At 42.8% G+C, this 23,770-nt stretch overlaps 1 protein-coding gene across 19 annotated transcripts in view; it reads left to right on the top strand.

Annotated features, from left to right (window-relative positions):
• LOC135234095 (voltage-dependent L-type calcium channel subunit alpha-1D-like) overlaps positions 1 to 23,770 on the top strand; it is an 89,103-nt gene that overhangs the window by 40,191 nt on the left and 25,142 nt on the right. For 13 of the 19 annotated variants that reach the window (XM_064298269.1, XM_064298272.1, XM_064298270.1 and 10 more), the window contains exons 4-27: positions 2,329 to 2,468; positions 4,716 to 4,861; positions 5,654 to 5,806; positions 7,051 to 7,247; positions 7,916 to 8,019; positions 10,063 to 10,226; positions 14,767 to 14,854; positions 15,120 to 15,146; positions 15,879 to 16,039; positions 16,196 to 16,421; positions 16,662 to 16,869; positions 17,431 to 17,551; positions 17,747 to 17,861; positions 18,298 to 18,358; positions 18,880 to 18,943; positions 19,055 to 19,187; positions 19,489 to 19,618; positions 19,971 to 20,030; positions 21,304 to 21,410; positions 21,693 to 21,780; positions 21,992 to 22,099; positions 22,326 to 22,378; positions 22,551 to 22,697; positions 23,325 to 23,526. In XM_064298269.1, coding sequence (XP_064154339.1) covers positions 2,329 to 2,468; positions 4,716 to 4,861; positions 5,654 to 5,806; positions 7,051 to 7,247; positions 7,916 to 8,019; positions 10,063 to 10,226; positions 14,767 to 14,854; positions 15,120 to 15,146; positions 15,879 to 16,039; positions 16,196 to 16,421; positions 16,662 to 16,869; positions 17,431 to 17,551; positions 17,747 to 17,861; positions 18,298 to 18,358; positions 18,880 to 18,943; positions 19,055 to 19,187; positions 19,489 to 19,618; positions 19,971 to 20,030; positions 21,304 to 21,410; positions 21,693 to 21,780; positions 21,992 to 22,099; positions 22,326 to 22,378; positions 22,551 to 22,697; positions 23,325 to 23,526 — 3,003 coding nt within the window. Of the gene's footprint in view, positions 1 to 2,328; positions 2,469 to 4,715; positions 4,862 to 5,653; positions 5,807 to 7,050; positions 7,248 to 7,915; positions 8,020 to 10,062; positions 10,227 to 14,766; positions 14,855 to 15,119; positions 15,147 to 15,878; positions 16,040 to 16,195; positions 16,422 to 16,661; positions 16,870 to 17,430; positions 17,552 to 17,746; positions 17,862 to 18,297; positions 18,359 to 18,879; positions 18,944 to 19,054; positions 19,188 to 19,488; positions 19,619 to 19,970; positions 20,031 to 20,110; positions 20,171 to 21,303; positions 21,411 to 21,692; positions 21,781 to 21,991; positions 22,100 to 22,325; positions 22,379 to 22,550; positions 22,698 to 23,324; positions 23,527 to 23,770 lie in introns of all 19 variants that reach the window. The other 6 variants (XM_064298277.1, XM_064298273.1, XM_064298281.1 and 3 more) reach the window with 2 other exon arrangements.

The following is a 23,770-nucleotide window of genomic DNA, read 5'->3' as shown; positions in this document are numbered from 1 at the left end:
ACGCTTATACACAATATAACAGCAATCTCTCATGGCATATAAAAAATTATTCTTATGCAAGAGATTTTCATTTAGAGGAATAAAATAATACACATATGCAAACTCAGTGATGACAAAGCAGAAAATTGAAACTTGGAAGAGCTTAGCTTCGTCTGGAGGCTTTGCAACTGAACTCACTTGAAAGGCATATAGCAGATACATGCAGTGGACAGATCATAAGGTATGAACAATTGTACCAGAGAAAGGGCGTGAGAACTGTGGAGAACAACCCCTGCACACCAGGGTTTTGTGTCCACAGTAAAGCAAGGGCACATATAAAAGAACAACAAAAGGAGAACAGGGAGCCCATTGCCTGAAATGTAGTACTTGGGCGATGGAAAAGGTATCATAATTCTGCCTCAACAAAGCTGGCATGGTGGCTCCTCTGCAGCAAGTAAAGTATGTCAGCATAGAACAGCTGGTGGTAAAATGGCACACATATGGGGAGGAGGTGTTCTACTAGCATGAAAGGCCAAAGGGATGTTTTTTTTCAGTCGGGGCTTACATATCGACGCAGTCTCTGATTCATGCACACGATGAGACAGTTGGCTCTCACAGACGCCCCAGGACATCATCGAACCCAACCGAGCGTCCTGCTACCAGGGAGTCCATCACAGTCCTAGGGCATCGATCCCCACCCGCCCCAGTGAAGCGGCCCGGGATGCCAGGGACTGCCCCATCGAAACCGCACAGAAAGGGCTGCTCAAACCCTCTTTGTGAATGGGTGCAGTTCAGTAGTGTTAGGGATGCTGGAAGATTTCTGTAAAGATTATGATTATGTTAACATTTGAAAGAAGTGAAATGGGTGGTTATGTTCCCTGCTGAAATAAGTGCCTGCGTATCCTTTTGTCCACTTAGAAGCTATATATGCACATGGGATTCTGGCAGTGTGCAGTAGCTGAATGTACATAACCGTCAATTGCATTAAAGCGGTTAGTGGAAAATACAGGAAATACTTAGTTGCGCTAAGTTCATACTGATCACACTATTGTTAAAAGTTATATTTGTTCTACAGAAATCTTTCTAAAGGGTGACTTTATAAGCATACACGTTTTAATCCATTCATAAGAATAGTGGTGAGAACAAGTGATTCAGCCTGTGTAGGCTTATGATTTATCTAGAGAAAACCCACCACTGCATCCGGCCTGGATTTGAACACCTAAGGGTCTCAGCCTTTACTAAATGACCTGGGAAGCTTAGATGGACTTAATTGCCTGATCTCATTATTATGTATTGTGACGTTCTTAATAGTCATCGTCATTATTGTCATAATTACAATAACGAGGAAGATTTATTGTTGCTTATGGCTGGAATTATTTGTGATTGAAAATGGATGGATTGCGCATGCTGAGTTTGGTCTGGCAGTGTATATCATCTCCCAAAATGTGCTGGTAGCGTCTGTGCTAGCCGTGTCCCAAAACTGTTTTCGCATGGAGAAGAGCACTGTGCATAGTGTAGCAGTTAACACATCAGAGTACATACAGTAATGCTGCTCAGAGCCTCATGTGAGATTTCTCTGTAGCTCGAACACAAGCGGGTTTCATCTGTGACCATACTGCTCCAAAAATGCACCATAAGGCTGTCTGTTAAGATCTTATAGGACCATTTAAATCTGGTGCATGATCGGGTTTGGGTTAAATGGTATTCTGCCTCAATAAAAGCATGGAACAATTAGGTATTACCTAATCTTGCTGACTCCCCTGTGCACAATAATGAATACTTGTGATTAGCATGTGAATGCTTATGATTAGCATTAGAACACAGTTCTTTGTGAGTGCAATTCTGTGTACAGTAGTTGTTTGTAGCACAACAGTAGCTTGAGTCAGTCAATGGCTTTACTTGTAAAAATAGTATAATGGAAATTATTAATTGGCTACTTGCCCCGCAAATATAATTTAATAGAGTGTGACTGGGAGGCCATGTGGTGCAGTTCAGAGGACGGTCAACTTTCAGCTCATATATGAATCCTCCCGTTTGATTCCCCACTGAGACACTTTCTGTACTGTGACCCCATCCCTCTCTCTGTTTTCCCCCTGAATGAAGTGAACTCTTGGACATTAAATGAATAAGTGTGTACATGAGGAGGGCAGACTGTCTGCTGTCCTTTAAAACTAGTGTGAGCATGAAATTAATTATATTTTAAAAATATAGTATTTGAGGAACAGTGGCTCAGATCAGTATGTCCTATAATTGTCTACTCAGTACTGAATTTAAAAATCTTATCAACTAATTTATTCATTAATCATTTTTGTTTTGTTCTTTCTCTCCCTCCCTCTCTTTCTCTTGCAGGAAACAGTAGAATATGCCTTCCTTATCATTTTTACCATTGAAACCTTTTTGAAGATTATAGCATATGGATTAGTAATGCACCAGAACGCGTATGTGAGGAACGGCTGGAACATGCTGGATTTTATAATTGTAGTAGTAGGGTAAGTACCCGTCTTCATTCTGTACTTGTCAGTTGTTTGTGTTTAGTAAATAATGGGATAGAAATCACACCTCGTTTTATTCTGTCTGTGTCCTGCATCAAATCTGCTCCGTTGGGTAAAATTCAATTAGCCGTCAAATGTTAGGGTCAAGAGTCATCGTTGATGAATCTCCCTGGGTGAAAAGGACTGTGGGGTAGTAAGAGCAATGGCTGCCTGTCACTACCTAGGCTGTGAGACAAAGACTCCAAAAGGCCTTGTGTTACCCCGGAGCCATGCATATCCCGGGGGAAAGACCACCAGTCCCACAATTCACTAGTGGTTTCATTGGGAATATTTACATTGGAAAAGATACAAGCTTAGTGTATCTTAGTGTAGCCCCCCAGGCTTATGTTTGGCTGTGCATGTTTGGAAGCGTCTTCCTGCATCTCTTTTCCAGGCTCACTTGTGTGATAAGAAGCTGTGCTTCACATTGTGTGCTTCGTAGGAGAGCACATGCTGGCCTGCACACTCCCAGACTGGTAGTGGAGGATCCAGTAGCGAGCGCTGGTGTACAATTGGGCATTTCAAATTAGGAGAAAAGGGAAAATAGCAAAAAATAAAAATAAATAATAGTTTGAGCAAGCAATTTACATGATAATTTTCACAGTTGTAAATGTGCAATGCTGAGGTTATACCAAACACGTTTTAAATAAATTATGCATGGGTTGGCAATCCCATTAAATGCAAGTGAACACTGTTGTTATAACAGCTTACAGTCAACGACAAGCGATAGACTGTCATGTGCATAACACTCTGCTAAGATCTGATAGAGTCCTGGATGTGATTAAGTATGTGTGATTGCTTCAGGCCAAGGTTATAGACACTTCCTTTAAATGTAGTCCTTTCCCAGTACTACCCTTCCATATCACCATGAGTGGTATAAAAATACTATGTGCATTTATATGAAATTTCAAGTGAGTGCCTAAGGAAAAGTAAACCCATACTAAGCATATTTTTTTATTATTTGTGAAACAAAATGGTGACCTGGATACTATTACTGTTCCCTGCTCATAGAATAACATTTAATGGTCATTTGTCCAAGGATGCCAAACTGTCTCAAGTGTCCCCAAGGTGACAGGTGGTCTGGGTATGCAAAATTTCTTAGATTTTACAAAAAATTTGAATGATAATTTGGATAGCAGTGTTGCCTGAATTTTTAGATATGTGACTCTGAACGTGTTATTCAATGAAAATGCCATACTGTTATGTGGAGCAATTAAACAAGCCCTTAAATAAACACACCCTTTGCTAATTTCAAGTTTCACATGAATGATAATAAAATGTTTTGAAAGTGCTGCATTAAACACACATTATTTCTAATAATTGATGCTAATAAATGTTTCTCATTAGAATATCAAGACAATGCTAAAAATTCAGGTATTAATAAAAAATACTCACTTGAAATTTTTTTTGAGAATTATGTATTTATTTATAGAAATAACATGGAAGCCGTTTGTCTCAGAGAAGCGTATCCGAGGAAAATCAGGGCAGTTAGCTGTCGTCAGCGGCGACGTTTGTCTTCCTTCATTGAACAACTGTCATGTGTGTCTCTGCATATAAGACATGCAGAACAATGCCCCCTGTCTTTGTGGATGACAGGAGAGGCATGTCACACCTCCCCACTGCAGAAACCATGGTTATCTCACACACACACCTGTTCCAGCAAGACATTATGCAAACTGATGAAGGCATGAAACACAGAGTAAATATCCCAAGATTAAATACAGGCTGGCATGTAGCTATATGGCCTAGAAAAAGGATGGGATATATAATGTTTTTTTTTGGTGGAGGGACAAGTTTGTCTGTCTGTGTCTGTCCCTGTCTCTCTCTTTCTGTCTCTGTCTTTCTTCTCTTTCTCTCACTTTTGTTCTTCCTTCGTGTACTCTACACACAGTCCACTGCATAGCTAGGTCACCCCCTATCTGAATGCAGCATGTGCCTCAGTACACGCGCTGTGAAACAAACAAGGCATTTGCAGGACTGTATGTTAGTAAATTGTATACTTTTTCTCAAATTTGCCAAGCCAACAGAAATGGAACAATGGAAAACAATGGGTATGAGATGGAGTTCTGTATTTTCCATCTCTTAGCTTGAAATTGTCTGTGGTCCGGAAAATCAAGCAGACAGATCCGATATGGCAGGTGACACAACGCTGATGTTAATGAAGTGGCTGGGGAGGGTAACGGATGTGTGTGGTTTCTGTGACAGGTTATTTAGCGTATTTTTGGAAGTATTAACCAAAGAGGGAGATGCAGGGAGCCACCAGTCGGGCGGAAAGCCGGGTGGCTTCGACGTCAAAGCCCTTCGAGCCTTCCGAGTGCTGCGTCCTCTCCGCCTGGTGTCAGGAGTGCCCAGTGAGTACCCGCCCCTCTTAACTGGCACCTCGCTCAGAGCAGTGGGTCTACAGGGCAGAGACGCCCAAGTGTTTCTAAACGGGCGTACGAGACTCATTGGGCTGAATGGAAGATGGGTGGGGGAGGGTCCTGTGTTATGGAGGTAAAATCATTCAGAGATTTGAGATTCTTTTCACAAATCCATCATCCGCATTTGCAAAGGGAGGCTGATCCTGATCCACAGTTCTTCTCACAGCTTCCACAGAGTGGATTCATTTATACAGATATATCTATATATAAAAGAATAATGGCAGATGGTTCCAGGAGGACAAAAAGGGGAAAGCCGTGTGGTGCAGTGGCCTTTCAGAAACATGCGGCGGTACTGACCCTGGGGAGGGAGGCTTAGGGGGGGTCGCAATCACAGCACATATTGGCCGGGATTGTGAAATAGCAGGAAGGAGCAGTTTGTCAGCAGATCGGGTAACAAATGTGATGCGGTTAGATTGAGGCCCAGAGGCAGACCTGTCTCTGTGGTGCAGTGCTGGAGGTGTGCGTCCTGCTGTAGGGGTGTAATTAGGATTGATGTTGGAACAGGATACAGGGGAGCCTGTGTGTCCCTCCTCCCCCACCAACCACAGAATGTAAGCTGTATACTGAGGCATGGCCTCTAACAACAGAAATATACTGAATCGCAAAGCTTTCTGCACCGAATAGTCTTCCACAGAATAGTACAGCATGCTGCAAATAAATGTACGCTGAATGTGTGAAATAAATATAAAAATGCATTTTAATCTTTCTTTTTTTGTCTTTCAGGTTTACAAGTAGTTTTGAATTCCATTATTAAAGCCATGGTCCCTCTGCTCCACATAGCCCTGTTAGTTTTATTTGTAATCATCATTTATGCCATTATAGGATTGGAGCTCTTTATTGGAAAAATGCACGCGACATGTTACATTTCTGGCACAAGTAAGTCTGTTGCCCCTTCCTTAATCATTACTAGAATACATAGTGTTAGTACACTAATCTATTTCTGAAGTATTGATTCACTTGAATGAACCGCAGAAAAATTAGAGGTTTCTAAAGTACATTGTGACTGCATCATTTTTCATCATTCATATTAGAAAGAATTTCCTGTGTTAACCTGCAAGTGAATGTAGTTCTATTTATGCACATCTAAGAAAACAAAGTCCAGGGCTGGTGATTAATGTAATGCTTAAGAAAAACAGGTGATTTCTAAAATGGTAATCATGTATATTCATGCGTTGCTGAATGAATATGTATAGGATTTTAACTAACAGTTTCCATAATTCAACCCAAAGATAATGTCTTCCATCAGCTGTTAGACTGTGGTGTTGAAACCTGAGCTGAAGTGATAGAAGGGATAAACTGGTTTCCATAGCAATGAGCACAGCCGTGTCTTCAGAAAGCTCACTATTGTTTACAAACCTCTCTGCACAATCTGAAGGTCACGTGACATTCAACATGTGACACCTACGCTGTCCCCAGCTTAATGCCACGGTAGAATCACAGTGTAATGAGGGACATTGTAGCTGCATCCGTTGCACAAGCATTTGATGGGCCGCCGCAGACATCGTAATCACTCGGCTGCAGCTGTGATGTAATCTCTGCCCTGGTGTTTACATGCCTCAGAGTGATTGGGCAGATAATGCCTTTCTATATGGAAACAGATCAATTACGTCAAAGTATATTTCTAACTGTAGCCTTAATTCCCTGCCAGGGTGACTGGATTTAATAAACAAAACTGTGTCCTGTTGAAAATGCACATGATATTCCATTCCATGCTAGGTCTGGTGTTGGGAACATCTGCTTTTCTTTTCTGTGTTCGATGGATGGAAATAATATGTGGAAGTCTGTTGCCTTGCTGGAGTTCTGAATGGCATGTGGAAAGGCTTTGTTGAGATTTAGTGATCAGGTGGCAGTCTATTGTCCTCTGCTAGATATTTCCCAGTTGAGCGACATTGTATGTTAGGTCACACCCTTATATAATGGGACCTGGAATGTTTAAGCTAACAGGAAGAGCTTGAGGAAGTGATTTTAATACATACATCATGCACATCAACACACCATAAGATAGCAAATAATACAAATAATATAGTGAACAATATTTGCAAGGGGAGTATGATGTTTTTTAATATTGAGTGAGATTATGGCATTATATTCCTCTAAGCGAGGCCCTTATTTCCCTGCAGATTCAATAGCTGAAGATGAACCAGCACCATGTGCAATCTCAGGTCACGGGCGCCATTGCCCCATCAACGGTACTGTATGCAAAGAAGGCTGGCACGGCCCCAACGGCGGCATCACCAACTTTGACAACTTCGCTTTCGCGATGCTGACAGTGTTCCAGTGCATCACCATGGAGGGGTGGACCGACGTGCTGTACTGGGTGAGCCCCCCCCCAACTGTTGCCAGTCCATTATTCGCAACACTTGCTCTCTCCCTCCTGGTTGCCATGACAAACATATGCAAATTAAGCCATCAAAGGGTAATATGACAATGCAGAGACAAAGGAGAAACGTCTACAGTAGAATTGAGTGGGGGGTGGACTGAATCGCAAAATGGAATGGAGAGGCTTGTATGGACCACACTGGAAGAAAAAGCTTGCCCCCAGGTCTGCGGGGGTGTTGGTTCTCTGCACAGATGTTTTGGCACAAACACACAGTGGAGTACACACATCTGTCTCTGGCCAGTATAGAAAACAGAAAGTTCACCCACACTTTAAATTGATTGGGTGCTAATTTTGCTCTGTAAAAACAGTGGTTAGTACGCTCTGTACTCAACCTCATGAATATGATACTTGTTGATGCGTGGAAACGTTTTCTGTTCTATGCCTAGGTAGATGTTTTTATATCTTCACCTAATACATAAATGAATAAGAGCATGACAACACCATGGGCTAATGTGTGGAGTACCAGGCTGGTTCCAGTATTAACGGCAGCTTAGCGCTGTTCACCTCTCGTCCCACGCACCAGTAAACTGGAACGTTATAGGCTCCCAGTGTCCTTCTGTTTCCATTTTGGCTGTAAATTTGTGCTGACTGACTACTGTTCCCAGATGAATGATGCCATGGGCTTTGAGCTGCCCTGGGTGTACTTTGTCAGCCTGGTCATCTTTGGGTCCTTCTTCGTGCTTAATCTGGTTCTGGGAGTGTTGAGTGGGTAAGTGGGCATGGTACTCTCTCCTGTACTGTCTGTCTATTATCTGTCTGTCTGTCGGACTCATTGACTATCTGTCTATCTGTCCATCCATCCTTGACCAAGTGTGTTTCACGGTCCATGATCATAGCATCTGATGTGTTATTCATATCTGTCAATGGTGCGTCAAAGCAGGGTAACGTTTGAAAAGCCTGAGCCCCTAGTATTTAATCTGTGCTGCTGTCCAGCATGTACACTTCTGGTCAATTCAGGAATACACAGGTATTGTTTTGTTGGTTAGTCAACATTTACCATGCCCTTCAGCCATGGCCATGCAGACAACTGATGCCAAGGCTCAAGTGTCAGGAAGCTGGGAAAAGCTGTAGACCCAGATTGTTTGTGTATGTCTGGGGCTGATTGGTTAAGAGGCTGACAGTGCACTGTGGGTGCAAGGTGATGGTTGACTCTTGCATGCTCTCTCTGCTGGTGTTCAGCCCCTGGACTTTGTGTTTGCATGCAGGAAAGCCATTGGAAATCAAGAATGGAAGCTGGTTCATTGGTCAATTAATGTGCCGTCCGCCTTGTTTCTCCATAATGGATACCCAGAACAGTTTTGTAGCATTAGAACACACTATAGTTCTGTTCTTGTATGATAGGTACATATGACATCTTCTTTCTCTTACATGCAAATGGCAAGAGCAGTCTCTGCAGGGAATCCATTTGCGTTTCATGTTATTGGTGAAGACATCTTCTGTTCTCCAAGCCGTATGCCTTTTGCAGATTGCTAATGTGTGGATTGTTTTATGTTAAGGATCATACTAGGGAGCAGCTGATAATGCAGGCTGTTGCTATACATGTGTGGGTTGTTTAATGGTCTGATGGTCTAATGGCCAAGAGTGGTCTAATGGCCAAGAGTACCTTACTTGTCACTTTTGTCCCATTTTTCTTAGTTTATTTTCTAATTTTAAAATTTAGATTCTTCTTCAGAAGGCTGTTAATTTTTTTTTTTTTAATTAAGTCCCAGCAGTAACTGGGTGGCAGGGGTACAGGAGGCACAGGGGTTGACAGTCCTCTTCAGTAGTCCCTTCAGTGACTAGGTCAGGGCAGGCTGTCTGCAGCCACCCCCTCCTACATACCTCTGCACACTGTTCTGGAGAGAAGATGCACTCCTTCAGTGGTAATCTTGTAGTATTATGCTAAGCCTCCATTTTTTGCGACCATTTGTTTTTATTGTTTTGTAGATAAAGCAAACAATCATGTAAGTTACAATAAGGAGGTGAAAAAGAGAGAAAAACAGGTCATGGAGGCATCCAACAGAATTATAATACAGATTTTGTCAGCAACTGCTTAAATAATGAAATAAAATGTATAAGTAAATAATAATACAGAAAATATACATACACATACATAACCAAATATGAACATATTTAAGTCTCCATTTTTAAAGGGTAGCGTCTGGCAATGTTCCACCAGGCTTCTAGGATGGAAATTCATCAGACACTGTACTGCTGTAGAATGTCAAGAGCCAGAAATCATGCCTGAGGGTTCCAAATAATGAAAAACCCAGCTTTGACAGTTTCAGTGCAAGTTATAGATGTTGTGTGTATGTGTTGATTTTATTTTCTTTAGTATTTTCTGGTCAAATTGATTAACTATTTGCAGGAGCTTGTCTTGATTTGTAGAGGATTTTGAGAGTTTTACTGTTTTGAGGCTATTTAAGGACCACTTGTACCGTTTAGGGGCAGATCCAGCTCAGGTGTATTCTAGAGAGATGAATTTCCAGGTGGTAACTGCAGGTGGTGAGAGAAACCTCAGTCTGGTTCTGATGAAAGCGCAAGGATGAGCGGTTGGTATGTGAATGGGAATGAGTGAGTGAGTGAGTTAGTGAATTTGTGAGCGAGTGAGTGAGTGAGAGAGTGAGTGTGTGAGTGAGTGAGTAAGAGAGTAACTGTGTGAGTGAGTGTGTGAGTGAGAGAGTGAGTAACTGTGTGAGTGAGTGAGTGAGTGATTTAAATGACCTTTAGCGAAGACTGCACTGATCCATCTCCTGTCGTGTTCCACTGCCAGAGAGTTCTCCAAGGAGAGGGAGAAGGCCAAAGCCCGTGGAGACTTCCAGAAGCTGAGGGAGAAACAGCAGCTGGAGGAGGACCTGAAGGGCTACCTGGACTGGATCACCCAGGCTGAGGACATCGACCCCGAGAACGAGGAGGACGGTGAAGGCAAGCGCAACCGTAAGTGAACATCCTCCTCAACCCCTCCCCCTGTCAACCCGCAGACAGAGTTTACCCTTGAGCTGTAAGCATAGCTTGATATATTATACGCAGTGAGATCCTAATCAGGTTAAAATAATGGTTATTTTTCACTATGGCAACAAGATCTGTCCTTCACAGTGCACTCAAACAACATGCAGTATTATGTAACTCTCAGGTCCTCTCAGCTTTAAGTAGTCTAACATTTAACATTCATTGTGTTCATGAATAAGATTCACTCACGCTGTACTATCTGTAAAGTCTGTAAAGATGTAACGATTGCCTTGTTCTTCAAGGTTGTGCTCAATGCATTGTAGTCTCAGCACACAGGCACTGCCTCAGATTTTGCCTTGATTTTATTTTGCTTCTGCTGACAAATGCCAAAATACCTTAGAATCAGATTTTGTTTAACTGGATGATTTAGCGTAGCATTTCCATACAGTATATATTCAAAGATAAAAGACACATGGTCTAACAGTAAAGTTTAGGGATAGCCACTAACACGATGACAAATTAAAGCCACTAACTGAGAGGCTCCTGGTGCAATGACAACAGAGGAATAGGCGGGGCCAAACGGCACCCTCACCAATGAATGTGAATGATTAGCTGAAAGAGGCAGATAAAAAAACCCAGCTGATAAAGAAGAAATAGCCCAAATATGCCTGTGCCTATATAGCCTATGTAGTTAAACTAGTAGCTCCTTTAAATGTAGATCCACTACTCCCCAACACTGCCCAGTAATGCATTCCAGACAATAAATTAAGCTTCAAAGATGTAATATACTTTTATTTGTCTAAAATCTATTTTACAAATTTCGATCTCAGCCACCCACCTCCCTTCCATGATTAATCAGAACGTAATTTTTTGTGACCCAATTCACCTCACCTGCAGATGAACTGCTGGTTTCGCTGATTTCCAGTTGAGCCAACCTGAGCATCGCTAATGTGCAATGACAGATTCTTGGAAGATCCATTCAATTACTTTCCCTGGATTTAATTTGTACTGTGAGCAACTTAGAAAAGCCAATTTGATTAGCAGTACATGTTCAGAGATTATGATGGTATTGTTATATTTTGTACGCCCTGATCTACTTTTCAAGAAGAACTATTTCCGTGTCAATTACACAACAAAAGGATGGATCAACCTGACCATGTATTTTTCTTTGTGTTTTGTTAATGTACTTGCTCTTTTTACCTTTCAACAGCAAACTTTGAAAAGGGGTGCTTTACATTTCACAGATTTTATTAATGAGAATGGAAAGAGAATGGTTATGCTTCATCTTTTGGGACATCTTTTTGCATTTTGTCAGTGTTTTTATGATTCACAGGGAAATAATCCTTAATATGAGTATTATATGTGTGTGTGTGTATACGTCTATAAACGAACTCTGAGTGTGGCATATCCCTTCTGCACACTATCTGAAGAAGGAAATGACAGGAGGAATTATTATTACCTATGCAGAGGAAAGGGCCTAATCCAAATCCTCTTTATGTAAGCACCACATGACGCAGGCAGGCAAGACTGCCAGTGGGAGCACTAGGGCTTTAGGAAGCCAGGCACACTCCAGCTCCATCTCTTGGCCTTCTTTTCAGATCTTTTCATTTTTGCTTCACAGTTATAACGTGAACACTTTTTTAATATGTTTAATGACTAGGGCCAACAGTAGGTCTAGCTGCTGTGAGATGACATAATTTGCTGGTGTTTTATTGGAGTAGGCACAGTGCCATTATTAAACAATATACGATGCAAACCTCTAGCTGTGTTTAGCCCATTATACACAGACTCCCTTCAGTGAATGACAGTCAGTACAGACGTTGAGTTAAATGGCCCAATTAACTGTAATTTGCTAGGTCGTAAAACACTCTGCAAGTCAGCAGATGAATGACAAAAATATGTGTACAAGAACAGTTCTGCATGGCAAAATAAGCCTTTTTGATGGGGTGAGGGTGGATGGGGGCCTGAAGAGTGAGGAATTGTTCACGTTCATGGAGCGGGTTTTCCCCTGTGAAGACAGCTGTCGGTCAGTCCCACCTGACCTGGGGAGTACCCTCATGCCAGGGCACTGGCGGGTGCGGTGCTGGGGCTGGTTTGGATTTGTTTGCTTTGGAACAATTGTGTGGGGTTCTGGGCCAGTGGATATTTATCAACCCCTCCTAACCTGGGCAGAAGAATGTGCCGTGCTAATAGTACAGCACTGCAAAATAGCATTTCTTTAATGAAACTGTTTCTCGCAACATGTTTATTGTCTGAAGATATTTTATTTTATGAAATGTTTTCCTGTTTCCTGTGCAATGCCTTTATGTAGCCAAGTTTTTTTTTTTAGAAAATGAACTTTCTTTATTTAATTCTGATTTTGTATGTATATGCCTGTTCGAAAATATGGAGATTTCTTATGAATATTATAGAGTATAAATACTGTAGTAATGAGCAATGCTTACTGCTACAGTATGTAATATTGTCATCAGAAAAGTTGTAGAAGTTTAAATATAAATTTTTGTGTTTAAACCGTAGTTCTGAAGGTGAGCTGTAACCGCTTCCCTCCTACAGTAGAAACCCACATAGATGAGATACATGTTTCTGTGAGTCTGAAACCTTTTCTGAAAGCATGCTTCAGCAATATTGGAAAACACCCCAGCATACTGCAGAGGCAGACTCTTCATTTTCCCAGAAGAGTCCAGGGATTTTTCGGGAAAGTTTCACGACTGTATGAATTGCTTTGGATGATCTGGATCTTTTGCAACCATTTCAAATGTGTTGTGAGCCTCCGTGTCCGCTATGTATGGAGTAGTAAATGTATACTAACATATATACTGTACATAACTGCTTCTACCGGCATTGTAGCATGTTTGTATAGAGCTACCAAATGTAGTTGCTGCTACTTATAGATATCCGTTCTCTTCTCTGTGAGTTCAGTGTTGCTTTGTCCTTGCCTTCCTAACCTGTGTGTGTTGATAGCTGCTCATTCTTGTCCCATGTTTTCTGCTATATTGCTGCTTCCAACTGCTGTCTGAATGCATGGATTTGCATGCATTTTACATGAAGGGGTTACTCTGACTGACTTAATGGAAAAGAAGAAAGGAAAGTTTGGTTGGTTCAGCCAGTCTACTGAAACACAGGGTAAATTTTGCTGTGCCTTCTCTGTGAGTATGTGTGTACATGTACCTGTGCGTGCATGCGCGCTCCAGAGCCTGTGCTTTGCTACTGCGATTCCGTATCAGTGCATGCCCGCTCAAAGCATGTGCACACACCACTATCTGCTTTTTTATTTCATACTTTCCCCTAATGATTTTCAAATTGTTTCTGTGCTTTAAATGCATGGCTCTAGCTTGCAACCCTGTCATAAACAAAAAAACATATATTTGTTTATTACATGGTTGATATAAGTTGATCGATGTGTTCTCACACACAGACAAAAAACAAGGCTATTAGCATCAAGTAAAGGTTAACATATAGCAAGTTGCAGAACACCAATGTCAGAACCAAGTGATAATTCAAACCTCTGATCTCTTACATCATGACAGGGTGCAGTTGCTAATGATGGATTTATTTTATCTTGCCTCTGGAAAACAAAAAGCTTGCATCAATTGCATTGCCAGGGACAATAAGTACATCGATAAATAAATAAATGAAGGAGAAATACTAAGTTAAGAATGCGGTGTTGTTTCTTTCAAAGGTTGTAAAGATGAAGAGCTATGCAGGCTTGAGCCATAAGGTGCCTCATCATGCATGTTGCCTTATGCTGGGATGAGGTCTTGTGCAAAGGGGCTTCCTTTCGGCAAATTATCCTTGTTTCACCTTGATGCTTGGCTCCAGTGAGGGGGGGGGAGGGGGTTTAAGCTCCGCTGCTCTCTTGCATTATACATCAGTGGAGGGCAACCTGTGGTCTACCGGCATGGTGTGGCTCTTCTGGCTCCTAAGCGTAGCCTTCAAAATGATTTAGCACAAATGGCAGCAGAAAATGCCCCTTAACGCAGTTTACACATATTGTTTTGTAATATGGGTTTTGCGGACAGGAAATATGCGAATCGGACGGTGTCTTGGCATTTGAAGCTGTTTGTGGAGCAGTGTGTGCGCACCCATATGGCTCCTATGTGTTGTGTGGATGCTGAGGGTGCACAGGCACTGCTAGAGGCCGACAATGCCTCACAGTTTGCCCCTCACTGTTCAGCCTCCACGGTGGTGAGAGACCTTATGACCTGTCGCAATTGGATGGCAAAGCCTGCAATGTGAATATGACAAAAATGTCTGCACAACACGTTTTTTTTCCCTTCTCATGAACCTCAATTTTATCCCCTTTTTGTTGGCAAAAACATTCTCCTTGTTAACTAAGTACTTTACTAAGTTTTTACTTTACTTTACTAAGTAAGATTTTTATTGCATGTTAATATTCCATTATTCTTTTTTTCTCTTTTTGGTGTGATGCAAGACCCGTTGCACAAAAACAACCAAGATGTGAGCTGGTTCATTTTTGCGCACTGAATATGTGAAGCTGATAGACGTGTGATGCTCTCTGTCGATGCAGCAAGCATGCAGGCCAGCGAGACGGAGTCAGTGAACACGGAGAATGCCAACGGGGAGGACGAGAAAGTACGGTGTTGTGGTCCTTTCTGGTGAGTCTGCCGAAAGTATTTACCTGTTCATGGCACACAAGTCAATTGACACAATATATAAATTCAGCTGACGGAAATTACTAAGAAATATTTGCTTTTTAAGGCTTATACGAACGCAGGATTCTGCAGACGGAATCGCATTCATTGGTTAGGACTTGGACATTGGTTTGACTCTGGAAGTTGCATCATTAAGGAATGAGTTTTCTGCTGGTGTCACTGTCATTATGTGTGCCACTTTTAACTGTGACATTTCTTGGTTTTACAGTCAAAAAATTACAAAGTCAAAGTTCAGGTCAGTCAATCTGTTTTGGATGTGCGTTGTTTATATTTTTTTGTACTACATGCCATTTATAAAGATTCATTTTTGCATGGAAGATTGCAGCTCATGTGTGTACATGTCCTTTACTCTGTCTGTCTACATTGTCTACATTGTCCTGAAGGGTTGTAGTGTCTGCAGGTTTTTTGCTTTAAGTGAGCCACCAATTAAGGCCCTGAGAACAAGATGTGTGGAATTCTTAGGCAGTCCAGGACTCAAATGAGTCACTGTTGCTGAAATGCACCATACACCAGCAAGCACTGCAGCCCTCCAGTGCTGGATTCTGACACCTGTGACTGAAATAACCTACAGGAGAAAGGGCTTTTGAAGGAACTGTGGCAATCAGACTGGCTTTAAGTTTCAGACACAAGGCTTTCTCCTAATGAAATTCTGTAGAGGTCACAATGAGACAAAGTCAGTTCCACCTTCTTCTCTGTCCTCTAACAGTTACTTCACTTTGCATGCATGCAGTTCCTCCAGTAAGCACTAACAGTTGCTTGATGCTGGCTTGCATGCCAGTGTCAGTGGGTGCCTGATTGAAGACATCATTCTTTCTCCCGTCCTGTCTTGAGTCACAGTACACTCCGCATTTCCAGACGTCTTTGCTGTGCTGTATCGCCTGCATCATCTTCATCCCACCTCATGTGCTAGGTTACCACCCTGCTGTAAACTCTTGCTTCCTGTTCACACGAGCTCCCTCCCTTGCAGTCGGCGCTGGCGTCGCTGGAACCGGTTCTGTCGCCGGAAGTGCCGAGCGGCCGTCAAATCTGTCACTTTCTATTGGCTGGTGATCATCCTGGTGTTCCTCAACACGCTGACCATCTCCTCAGAGCACTACGACCAGCCGGAATGGCTCACAGAAGTGCAGGGTCAGGTGGCTTTGTTCAGATTTTATTGGCTTTAGTCATAAAATTATTCTGAGAGCTACTTAATTGGATATAGTCCTTTGCGTAGAAGACAGTGGTAATGATGCCAGATCTCAGTAGCAGACGTATTGTGATATAATGTCTCTTTTTGTCCTGTAGAAGTGGCCAATAAGGTTCTGCTGGCAATGTTCACCTGTGAGATGTTGGTGAAGATGTACAGCCTTGGGCTGCAGGCCTACTTTGTCTCCCTCTTCAACCGCTTCGACTGCTTTGTGGTGTGCGGGGGCATCATCGAGACCATCCTGGTGGAGCTGGAGATCATGTCTCCGCTTGGTATCTCTGTGTTTCGCTGCGTCCGCCTGCTGCGAATCTTTAAAGTCACACGGTAGGTCTCCTCAAGTGCCACAAGCCCTGACAATAAGTCTGGTCTTCCTATCTGACTAACAGAGCTTAAAAATTTTCAGGTAATCAGTGTTTCCTTTATAGGCCATTTCTGAGTACTTCAGAAACACCCTTTCCAGCCTGAAAGGCACATTTATGGTAGACCTGTAGTGCTGCTAGCGGTAATGTTGGATACAGTGGACCACAGCCTCACGGCCTGGCCTCTTCTTCCTGTGCACTGCAGCCATTGGGCGTCACTCAGCAACCTGGTGGCCTCACTGCTCAACTCCATGAAGTCCATCGCCTCTCTGCTGCTTCTGCTCTTCCTCTTCATCATCATCTTCTCGCTGTTGGGTATGCAGCTCTTTGGTGGCAAGTTCAACTTTGATGAGACACAGACCAAGAGGAGTACCTTTGACAACTTCCCTCAAGCGCTGCTCACGGTCTTCCAGGTAAAACAATTTTTAATAAAGAAATATGTAATGGTGGAAAGTAATGTAGACAGAAGATGATCCCTTTTGACAGTAAAGTTAACTGTGCACAAAATCTATTCTGACGTTAAATTCAGTGTGATTATACGGTCTATAAACCATCAACATGCTTAGTTATGAAGAGGAAAGCATCATCTATAAAAGTTAAGAAGATGCTCAGTTAAAATAGTGATTTGTTGAGGTGTGTGATTAGCTGGCTGTATCAAAAGAAAGCTTATAGATGCTGTAGCTCTCGAGTATCAGATTTTACAAGACATTCATATTGTGGAGACTTTCAGACAAGGACCATATTTGACTAGCTCTGAAATATCCTTTGGACTGCAGGAACATGTATGACTAGTCACGCAGACATTGTCATCTTGAATATCTAGCAGTGATGGCTCTGCAGATGCTGTGGATTTCCAAAAGATGTACAGTCTAACTGGACCAGTATAAAGTGAGGGTTACTGTAAGAGTTCAGATGCAGCACACTCTGGCGTGTAGGGTCATGTGTGCTTTGCTGGGCTGTATGTCCTGTTTCAGATTTTAACAGGCGAAGACTGGAATGCTGTCATGTATGACGGGATAATGGCATATGGAGGCCCTTCCTCCTCGGGAATGATTGTCTGTGTGTACTTCATCATCCTCTTCATCTGCGGAAACTGTATCCTGTTCACCCTCTGACTCCTTTGGTCCTTCCACTGGGAAAATGTGCTTAGCCTCCTTCCAAGTTCTTGCTGGGAAGCAGACATCTGTCTAAACCTTTACAGTCACACATGCCAGTTTAATACAGAATCAGGTCACTGCTAGCAGGATGCCATGCAGTCATTTATTGTCCTTAAAGAGCTTTATTAATCAGACATCCTGCTGAATGTCTTCTTGGCTATCGCTGTGGACAACTTGGCAGATGCAGAAAGCCTCAATACAGCACAGCAGGAGGAGGCAGAGGAGAAAGAGAGGAAGAAGAGTGCAAGGTAAACGCAGTCTGATAAGAAGATCCATATACAGTACTGTATAGAGACCAGAGACCACCCTTTCTTATTTACTTTCCAGTGAAACAGTCATGAAGGGCTAGTCAGTTCATGCAGCTCATTGCTAATGCAGTATCAGAAAAACAATGCAGCAAACATATTTAACATGTAAATACCTAAGAACCTTCGCAACTATGTACAATATCAAATACTTCCAGTATTTAGTGTGTCCATCCTTTGCCTGTATTACAGCTTCCAATCTTTTTGGGAGACATAGCACATACAGTACAGACACTTTAGTCCTGCATTCTTAAAGGCACAGCGCAAAGTAACAGTTAATAGCTTAACATGTTTTACATTTACAACGCATTTTTGAATGGTAAAATCATGGAAAAAACTGACTAATTTTCAGTGCTACTAATGTTTTTTTTTATCACAGGAGTGGGAGCACAGACAAGAGGGACGATGAGAAAGGGGAGGGGAGAGAAGGCGGTGACAAGGTAACCTCTCTGTGCCATATCCATTCTGTTCATGTGGGTTATTGTCTTAGGGAAATGGCTGGTTCCATCAGGGGTCAGTGTACCCTCTGCTCGTTTGTCTTCTGATGGGTAGGGCAAATGTACCGTGCACACTCTCACATTAGCTTGATTACTTCTTTTGATTAGCAGGCTCCTTTATGATAATGTTACCAAGCGTGCCAAAAATAGCCTTCCTTCACAATGTTAGTTACATAATGTGGGATGGGCTCATGTTACAATGAGGTTTTAAAATTTGTAAATAAATTCACCGTCCAAAATGGGTGAGTAATAACTGCAGTCTCACAACTGGGGATTGCAAATTAGGAGGAAAGTAAAACAAGGGATAAAAAGTTGAACAAAAAAATGAAAGAACTACATTTTGAGACACGCTTGAAACATTCTGACAATACTTCCAGAATGTAGTGTGCAGTTTTTCAGTGTGTATAATCTTTCACATAGAATGCCCATCATGAATGTGAGTCTAACATGTGCTTTGGGTTTAGGTTATGGGGGAACTCTGTATGGAGGAAGAGGAGAAAGACCCATACCCTGCTAGAGACGTTCCAGGTAGAGAGATGGAGAGAACACATCTGGATCTCTGTTGGTGTTAAGTACGGTGATAAAATGTGGAACAGCGCCCTCTGTGCTGACAATAAATACTGTGTTCTCTCTCTGCAGGGGACGAGGACGAGGATGAGCCGGAGCTTCCGGTTGGCCCGCGGCCCCGCAGGCTGTCTGAACTGACCATCAAGGAGAAGATCGCACCTATCCCAGCGGGCAGCGCCTTCTTCATTTTCAGCAGCACCAACCCGTGAGACCACACAAACACACACATGTACACACACATAGAAACACGTGTACAGACACATAGTGTGTAGGTACACATTCACAAAACAAACACGCTCACACACATGCACATGCATATGCACACACACACACGTGTATATTCACACACAATGTGTAGGTACACATGCACAAAACATGCACACTCACACCCATGCACATGCACACACACATGCTCACTCACACAAACACACAAAGAGTACATAAATACTGTAAAAAAAAAAATTGACCTATATTGGATTTTAATTTCTGAATCTTTTGTATTTCAGATTTCGGGTTGGCTGTCACAGGCTGATCAATCATCATATATTCACCAACCTCATTCTGGTCTTTATCATGCTTAGCAGTGTGTCTCTTGCTGCAGAAGACCCCATCCGTAACTTTTCTGCCCGCAATATCGTAAGGACAACAGCTTTATATTGTGATTTGAAATGATGATTGCATCAAATTAAGAACCGTTGTGGTTATGTGGTAAAAATCCATGACGGTAGAAGGTGTATGACTCAACAGCATGACCATGGAACTTATCGTCAAAGTGCTAGCTATTATCACCTCAAATTGAGATATGTAGTTGACCTGTTAATTTGGTTGCTGTGCATTGCCCTGGTGTTGATTAATGTTCTGTATTCCCTAAAGCTTTGTAGATATCAGAAGGGTCCCTTCTCCCAATATGATGTTAATTTCTCTCTCTCTCTCTCTTTTGTCAGTGCTTTCTCAGAGCATGTGTTAAACTTGTATATTGCTTTTGCAGATACTTGGTTACTTTGACTATGCGTTCACGGCAATCTTTACTGTTGAGATCCTAGTGAAGGTAAATGCTCTGCCCCGCGCCTCTGTGCTGTAATCTGAGTGTTTGTGCAGTAATGCTTTAACCGTTTGGTTACCTTCCAGGTCCTAGGCTATGCAGATTATGTCTTCACTACTATGTTTACATTTGAGATCATGTTGAAGGTAACCCCTTCCTGAGAATGGGAGTCTTGCTGCATTACCCTCGTGTGTCACCTGATACTCAGTGGAACCTGGCTTGTTTTTGTTTTTTATCATAGCACCTCTTTTAAATCAAAACATACTGATGCCTGTTCAGAGACATAGTTTAACATCAGATTACCCACAAGACTGTCGTCCCCACTAACACACTGTACATAGCACTGTTTTGCCAAAATATGTTTGCCAAAGCAAATCAACTAACCAAGGAAACAGAAGCATGCAGTGTTTTAGATGGCTACGGCAAGAAAACAGTTTTTTTTTACACGGGAAACCAAAAACTGTTGTGGTTTCCCGTGTAACACAATTGTTAATGTATAACCACAAGTTGTGTGACTGTGACTGGGGAAATCAGAAACACTTTGATCTGACTGCAGCTGGGTTTTCAGTGTTTTTGTAAAGATTTTGTCTGAAATCCAACTGGAGTTTAATCATTATTTCATACCCCATACCCACTTTATTCTGATAACAGTAAAAGAGGGAGCGAACCATATGTCTGCTCGGTATATAGCATGATTTACCATGGTTTACCTTAAGCGGTAAGTGCATGTAAATTTTGGAACTGGTGGTGGTGCAGCCTCTTTAGTTGTCCTGTCCCAGAAATAATCAGTCACTTCTGTGGGCAGTAAGCTAAAGATAATCTATCCCCCACAGAATTTACATGCACTTCTCAACACAAACCTCTTTTATGATTTACCATGTTTGCCTGCTTGTCTTTTCTTTCCCTGCTGGGTTTGGAGTTTGATCTGTTGTTTCTCTGAGATTTTCTCCCTCTTTTCATCTCATTAAACTTAAAGGAATGTGCATAAAACTATTTTCATGAATGCGACAGCACGAGATTAGCTCACACCATTGCTTGGCATGGGAGGCCAGAAGCCTCTTTGCATTGAACAAGCATGTAGTGCTTACTGCCATATTCATTTACAATGAGATGATGTCAATATTGCGTGTGAGCCCGTGCTAAATGGAAGGGTGTATATCTACAGACCTGTATTCCCTTCTGTGTGTGTCAGAGTGAAAGCTGATGCTGGTGTGTATCTCTGTGGAGGCTGATGTATGCCCACTAGTCCCTATGCTAATCTGTGCTTCCTCCTTCACAGATGACTGCATTTGGGGCTTTCCTGCATAAGGGTGCTTTCTGCAGAAATTACTTCAACCTGCTGGACTTACTGGTGGTGGGAGTGTCTCTGGTGTCTTTTGGTATTCAGTAAGTTCTTCTGACCCACGCTGAAAGCTGTGTGAATGTACTGGTTTTGTGTGACTGCCTGTAATGGTTTTACTGAAAACCTGACCATTCCCCAAAGCACACAACTCATTTTAGCCATAAATTGATGAGTATGATGTTTAATGTCAATCATGGAAGCCTGGGAGTATAGCTAAGCTACCCATTTGGTAAAAGGGTATGCTTGTTTGTGTGTGTACCCGTGTGTGATGTGATTTTTGTCTGTTGCTGCTGCTCTGCTCCATGCACCTTGTTTTCTGTGGCCAGGTCCTCTGCCATCTCAGTGGTGAAGATTCTGAGAGTGCTGCGAGTGCTCCGGCCCCTGAGAGCCATCAACCGAGCCAAGGGCCTCAAGGTGCTCCTCAGAACCCTCCGTCCTCCTCTTCGCTCTCCCTACTCAGTCTTCCTTTCTTTCCTTACCTCAGCTCTCTCTCCTCCTCTCCTGACCCCTCACCCCTTCTCTCTCTGTCTCTCACTCCCTCTCTTTCTCCCGACTTCTTTCACTCTTGAACTATTTCAGTCCCTGATTTTCCTCCCTGATCCCTGTCTCTGGTTTCTCCCCACAGCACGTGGTCCAGTGCGTGTTTGTGGCCATCCGGACCATTGGAAACATCATGATCGTTACCACGCTGCTGCAGTTCATGTTCGCCTGCATAGGAGTGCAGCTCTTTAAGGTCACCGCTCTTTTTCTGTCACGCCATTTGGGTGTAATAGCAAAACATGCATATTGCGATTGTCGTAAAAAAAAAACATTTTGAAGACTCCATATTCAAGGATTTGCTCTTCTAAAATGGCAGAGCTTTTTTGACAGGGGTGTTGATAAGAGATAAAGCCCTAAGTGTATGGTCCAGGAGCAGGAACGGGTGTAGTGATTGTTGCCTCCATCTGTTCTCATTACAGGGGAAGTTCTACCGCTGCACAGACGAGGCCAAGACCAGCCCCGAGGAATGCAAGTGAGTTAGTTATTTAAATATTTTAATGTTTCAGACACATTTCCTTCGTATTATCTTTTAAATTCTCCTTTGTAAATCCTGGCCTTGGGTGCATTGTGGCCACCCGGAACACGTTTAAGCCAGGTGACCTCTTGAATGTGTGGGTGACGCAGTGCTTCGCTCTCTCCTGCAGGGGGACCTACATCCTGTACAAGGACGGTGATGTCACCATGCCCGCCGTGCGTGACCGCGTGTGGCACAACAGCGACTTTAATTTCGACAACGTTCTGGTGGCAATGATGGCCCTCTTCACCGTGTCCACCTTTGAGGGCTGGCCAGCGTAAGACACACGCACATACACACACTCACACACACACACACTCACACACATACACACATGCACACACACACACACACACACACACTCACACATGTACACACATGCACACACACACGCGCACACGCGCACACACGCACGCATGCACGCACGTGACAGGGGACTATGTGACCCTGGAGCATTGCAAGTCACCATAACGATCATAATGCTCTTTGTCTTCGTACCACAAACCGCTTCTTTCAGAACTCAACTGATCCATGGAGTTACATGTATTGACATATAATCTACTCTACCTGATTCAGTGCACACACAGGATGCTTGGTTTGGAAGGCCACAGACTCTGCTTTTTGCTTCTGTGTTATTTGCTATGTGTGGGTTTGATCAGTGTAGAAACACATGGCCCAGTGCCTGCTGTCTCTGGCTGCTGAGCCAGTTAGCTCATGGCCACAGGGTTATTGTGCTGTGCATTAGATTATAGATATTGGATCAGAGCAAGAGTCTGTGTTTTCCTGCCTCACACCTGCATATGCTGTTTCAATCAGTCATCTGATCCTGCAGACAGTTCTGTTTACACATCAGAGCTCTGTCTCTGTTCATATATAAGAGCTCTATGTCCTCTATGTCTTACAGACTGCTATACAAGGCCATCGATTCCAACCGGGAGAACATGGGCCCCATCTACAACTACCGTGTGGAGATCTCCATCTTCTTCATCATCTACATCATCATCATTGCTTTCTTCATGATGAACATCTTTGTGGGTTTTGTCATCGTCACGTTCCAGGAGCAGGGGGAGAAGGAATACAAGAACTGTGAGCTGGACAAGAACCAGGTGAGTGGCTGTGTCCTCAGGCCGAGGCCTGTAGCAGTGTAGGGAGGGGGCTGCGTCCTCAGGCCGAGGCCTGTAGCAGCGTAGGGAGGGGGCTGTGTCCTCAGGCCGAGGCCTGTAGAGGCGCAGAGAGGCGATACTGTTAAATCCTCAGGATGATAAGTAAGCCTTTTTTAATGATCGTCTGGCATGCATTTCACCTGCAGTGATTTATGTTTGATGTATCTGTACTTATGCTGGGGAAAAT

Source organism: Anguilla rostrata, chromosome 11 (genome assembly GCF_018555375.3).
Source record: "Anguilla rostrata isolate EN2019 chromosome 11, ASM1855537v3, whole genome shotgun sequence".
NCBI lineage: Eukaryota > Metazoa > Chordata > Actinopteri > Anguilliformes > Anguillidae > Anguilla > Anguilla rostrata.
The sequence above is the reverse complement of the archived record's forward strand: the minus strand, read 5'-3'. Positions and strand labels throughout refer to the sequence as shown.